General features: G+C 39.9%; 1 protein-coding gene across 1 annotated transcript in view; it reads right to left on the bottom strand.

Moving 5' to 3' along the window:
* Window positions 1–4873: 4873 nt before the first annotated feature.
* Window positions 4874–5357, bottom strand: part of LOC135093586 (nucleolar protein 58-like) — a 28131-nt gene continuing 27647 nt past the window's right edge. The window contains exons 7-8 of the mRNA XM_063992978.1: window positions 5346–5357; window positions 4874–4912 (exon numbers count right to left, since the gene is read on the bottom strand). The exon at window positions 5346–5357 is cut by the window's right edge and continues 159 nt beyond it. Coding sequence (XP_063849048.1) covers window positions 4874–4912; window positions 5346–5357 — 51 coding nt within the window. The remainder of the gene's footprint in view (window positions 4913–5345) is intronic.

Here is a 5357-nt window from a genome sequence, read left to right as displayed (position 1 = left end):
CCTCAAAAACCTCCGCAGCTTAAACTCAACAAGCCCTTTGCAGACATTCATAGCTGGGGAAAATAACGCATCACTGGAGCAAAGAGGGCGAGGTTAGAGGGCAGGTAAGCATTGGTAAACACAGCGCCGCCTTATTCACGGCTATATTTTATCGGGTGTATTTAAACTCGGAGGTGCGTTTCTTATTAACAGCCCCGACCTAGTTATTCGTGGAAGGAAGGGATATTGGGCACAAGTAGGGGGTGGAGCACAGGTAGACTGATTGCGTTAAGAGGCAGGTGCGCGGAAGTAATGGAAGACTCGGCTTTTTTTTTTTTTTGATGTTTTTTTTCGTTATTTTTTTCTTATTTATTTACTTACAGCTGCTGGGAGTCAATAGTGAGTTTTGGTTGTTGTTGTTGTTGTTGTTGTTGGTGGTGGTGGTGGTGGTGGTATTTATTCTTTATTGTTGGTATTACTGTTATTTTATGTTGCCTTAATCACCACCACCACCACCGCCACCACCACCACCACCACCACCACCACCAGTAACCAAGTGCTGATATGTGTTCGCTTGGTGACAGCTTAAGCTTCAACGTGATGAACTTAATGAATATGATGTCATTTTAATCCCAAGTGTGTTTAGGATTATATTACCTTACGATAATCCTTTGAAGTAAATAACACAACAAAACGACATATTTCGCCTGATATATGAACACAATCTTAGTCTGCTTTTCTCCTTTCCCTCCTTTTACTGTTTTCCTCATGTCTTCCTTCGCATCCCGTGTAACATTTCTTCTTTTCCTATTTCCACACGTTAACGCGACCATTTAAATGTATATTAACACAACCTTTAGTTTCTGTCCTGCTTCCACGTCTCTTTTCACTTAATATTTCTCATTCTTGCTCTCACATTCTCTCTAGCACTTTCATCCACTATTTTCTATTTCTTATATTCACAACTTGACTATTTAAATCTGTATTAACACAAGCTTTGATTTCCGCCCTGCTTCAGTGTCTCTTTTCACTTGATATCTCTCTCCTATTCCCACATTCTATCTATCAGTTTTTATCATCTATTTTCTCGCCTTGTCGCCTTTGTTTCTCATTCCAGTTGATTCCTCATGCCCTCAGTAATTCTCGAGGGTCATTTCACATTATACCCAACATTTTCACACTGATTCGTCTTATTTATCCATCATCACGCGCCAATTTACTAGTTACCTTGTTTTTTGTGCCTCCGTCAATAGATGTCTCTTTTAACACGAGTCCTTTCATCAGACAGAGAAGGACGCATTTCTATCCTCAGTGCATTGCTTCCCCCTCCACCTGTCCAAAGTACCTCCGTGTTCTGCCTTACACGCATTGTAAAACTGCAATGCATCGAGACAACACCCTTTTATGTACCCCTTTCTCGCCCCTGACCTTTCCTCTTCCTCCCTCTTGGCACTTCTCTCTTGTCTCTTTCTCTTTCGCTTTCTCCATAGTGTTTTTAATGTGTTTTCAAGGTATTTAGGTTTTCTTGGGTTTACTTGCTTTTTTCGTTTCTCTTTCCTTCTTAACTCTCTTCCCCATCTTGTTAAATTTATTTTTCCTTCTTAACTCTTTCCTTATTTCCCGTTCTCCTTAAATCCCTTCTCTTATCTCCCTTTTTTCGTTCATTCCCTTTTTTTTCTCTTTGTCTTTTGTCTCTATCTTTCTTTCTTAATTAATTTTTCTTTTCCTTAACTTCGCTTTCCTTTTCCTTAGCTCTTTTTCTTTCTCGTTGCTTTCCTATTTTCTTAATTCCCTTCTAGTTAACTTTCTGCTTTCTTAATTTTCATCTTAACTTTTCCCATTTTCCTTAAACAGTTCTCTCACCTTTAAACTCTCCCTTTTTAATTCCCTCCCTTTATCTTAAATCTTATCTCCTTAACTCTCTTTCTCCTTATCTCCTTTCACTCATGTTATTAAGACATCATAAAAAATTTTAACTTTTTCATTTTTTCTCTCATATTCTTCCCTTTCACACCATCTCAGAAAGGTATGACTTCTCCTCCTCCTCCTCCTCCTCCTCCTCCTCCTCCTCCTCCTCCTCCTCCTCCTCCTCCTCCTCCTCCTCCTCCTCGTCCCTTTCCTCCATGTCATTCCTTTTAACCGTCCTTTATTTCTTTCCTTTCTCTCTTCCTTCCTCTCCTCCTTCCTCCCTTCCTACCTCCCTCCGTCAGCGCCTCGCGGGCCATCTTCTCCGGCCGATAAAGTTCCTCTCGCTTCATTAGGTGTGTGCAATGCCGTCATATTTCATGGACTTTGTGGTATTTCTCGCCTCCTTTCTGTCTTTGTAGTTTTGTGTGTGTGTGTGTGTGTGTGTGTGTGTGTGTGTGTGTGTGTGTGTGTGTGTGTGTGTGTGTGTGTGTGTGTGTGTGTGTGTGTGTGTGTGTGTGTGTGTGAGTCACTTCCATACTTAATTAATTTACTTGTGATAAACAGATACTCATTTTCTAGGCAAACGTGTCCTCTAATATCTCTCTCTCTCTCTCTCTCTCTCTCTCTCTCTCTCTCTCTCTCTCTCTCTCTCTCTCTCTCTCTCTCTCTCTCTCTCTCTCTCTCTCTCTCTCTCTCTCTCTCTCTCTCTCTCTCTCTCTCTCTCTGTTTTCATCTCAACATTACTTCACCGTCTGTTATCATTCTATTCTTTGAAACCTTACGGTCATTTTCTGTTTCCCGTTTTCTTTTTTTTTTTTCATGGGAGGCTAAGAATTCTTTTCGCAAATACGGAGGCAAGGAGGGAAAAGTCTGTCGGGTTTGCAATACAAGTGTGCCGTGTTGTGTTGTGCGTATTTGTGTTGTAATATTACTGGCGGAGAGGTGGTGTGGTTCTCTCTCTCTCTCTCTCTCTCTCTCTCTCTCTCTCTCTCTCTCTCTCTCTCTCTCTCTCTCTCTCTCTCTCTCTCTCTCTCTCTCTCTCTCTCTCTCTCTCTCTCTCTCTCTCTCTCTCTCTCTCTCTCTCTCTCTCTCGTGACCTGCAGTGATAATGTTGCAATAACATAAGTCGACACTGAAAATAATAACATGATATTCTTTCCGCCTCCTCCTCCTCCTCCTCCTCCTCCTCCTCCTCCTCCTCCTCCTCCTCCTCCTCCTCCTCCTCCTCCTCCTCCTCCTCCTCTTGTTCTCGTTTCCATCCTTTCCGTCTTTCGTATTTTGTGATTTTCCTCCTTCCATCCCTTTCTCTCTTTCTCTCTCCCTGATAAAGACGTTTCCTTTGCTTTTGTTGAATAAAAATAGGCGTTCATTTACGGCTTGTAGTGGCGACATGATGGCTCTTGTTAACCTGTGTAATTTGTTTTTATTGCGGTATTAATTAGTCTGGTTTGTGATAAATATCCTCGAAAGGACAGTTTTTTTTTTATTTCTGTTTTGTGTAATAATGTTCTATTTTTCTTATATTCCCACTAAAGCCGCTATTTTTTTTATTTTTTCCTTTTAAAAATACTGTGCTTTGTTTTATTTATTTATTTGTTTTTGTTTTGCCGTTTTTTTAAAAGTTTTATCGCATGAATTACAAGACAACAGCATTTTTTTCTTATTTTGTGGGTTTGCTTACATTTTTTTTCTTAACACAAAAAAAAAAAAGAAAAAAAAATGCTTCTATTTTTTTTTTTTTCTGGAATTCGTTCCACAATTCTCTTCTCCAAAACATCAACACTTTTTTCAAGTTTTCTTGGAATGTTGCTGATTTTCTTTATTCTTTTGAACTCAGAGGCACAGCGTCACTTTTGACTGCTGCTGTATTCTCTCTCTCTCTCTCTCTCTCTCTCTCTCTCTCTCTCTCTCTCTCTCTCTCTCTCTCTCTCTCTCTCTCTCTCTCTCTCTCTCTCTCTCTCTCTCTCTCTCTCTCTAAAGCTGTTTTCGTTGGGTGTGGAAACCCTATCCTTAAAAATTTCTACAGTAACAATCGGCCCTTTAAATATTTTCCCAAGGCGCAGTTGTTTGTAAGGAAAAGTAATGTGTGCATGAATATCCCTCCTCACGGCCTACTTTTCTGTAAATTCTCTCCCCTCCCCCCTCCCAAATTCCCCCATCAAGACCCCCACGGCCAGACTTATTGCGGCTTGTTAGGTTGTCAGGTTGTTAGCGAGGAATAGAAAGATTAAAATGAACGACGTGACGGTGATAATGCAAGATGATTGGCTGGTGTTCCGTTGTTGTTGTTGTTGTTGTTGTTGTTGTGGTGGTGGTGGTGGTGGTGGTGTGTTCCTCCTTGGTAGATCATCTTATTTACTTATTTAGATTTTTATTTATTTATTTATTTATTTATTTATTTTTTTTTATCAGTGATACACTCTTTACTTCTTCATTTATGTTCCTCCTTGGTAGATATACTTATTCACTTATTTATTCATTTATTTATTCAATTTCTCATCTGTTTTCCTTTTATCACTGCGATACGATCTTTACATTTTCGCTATATTTTCGTTGCAGGATGAAGAGATTAAATTATTTGAAATTTGCCACCGCAAGAACAATGTCATATTTCGTTTTTCCGGCATAAATAATGTTGGGATGTATGAACAGTATTTCTCACTATTCAGAAAGTTTCTACGTTTTGAACCCGAAACACGCTAATTTTGTGGCATCAGCTGCGTATTTTGCCCGCGTCTACTGGCTGCTGAATCTTGCACGCCTGTCGTCTTGCCGCAGAAAACACAACACTTCTCTCCCCGTGCTTCTGTTTTATTCTTGTTGGCCATCACGGCACAAAAAAACAAAAAAAAAAAAAACAAACAAACAGACAGGCAAACAAACAAAAACAAAATACACACTTAGAACCCAAGAGCAGCAGAATCACAGCAGCTTGACGTAAGATCGAAACCTCTACACAAAGCATAAACACGAGCCGCTACATATCCTAAGGTGGAGTTCTGCTTTTGGGAGTATAAATTCTACCCTGAGAAACTCCAGCATTTGTCAGGAACACAGGAATGACCTCTGTGTGAATTTGCACATCTATCATTTGTACAAATATTCGTTAGGCGGATTTCTCTTGACATTGCCACGTGAAGCTTGTCGCAGTTCCTGGCAGATATGAAAAAAATAAAAATAAATAAATAAATAGATAAATAAAAATAAATAAATAAATAAAATAATAATGATAAAATAAATAAATAAACAAATAGATACATAAAAAAATCGCCAGGATATTTCGATGAGCAGTACACGCGATGTTTTGGGTCCTCGGGGATATACAAGGAGCAGTGGGGCGTGTTGTTGCAGTGTGGTGGTGCGTTTGTTCACTGAGCGTCGCGCAAGATGCTTTCCTGGGAGTATCGCGCCACTTGGACGCATCTGTCCGTGGCAGTTGTTTCCGGCGAATGACGTACCAGTATTTCGTC

Source organism: Scylla paramamosain, chromosome 43 (genome assembly GCF_035594125.1).
Source record: "Scylla paramamosain isolate STU-SP2022 chromosome 43, ASM3559412v1, whole genome shotgun sequence".
NCBI lineage: Eukaryota > Metazoa > Arthropoda > Malacostraca > Decapoda > Portunidae > Scylla > Scylla paramamosain.
The sequence above is the reverse complement of the archived record's forward strand: the minus strand, read 5'-3'. Positions and strand labels throughout refer to the sequence as shown.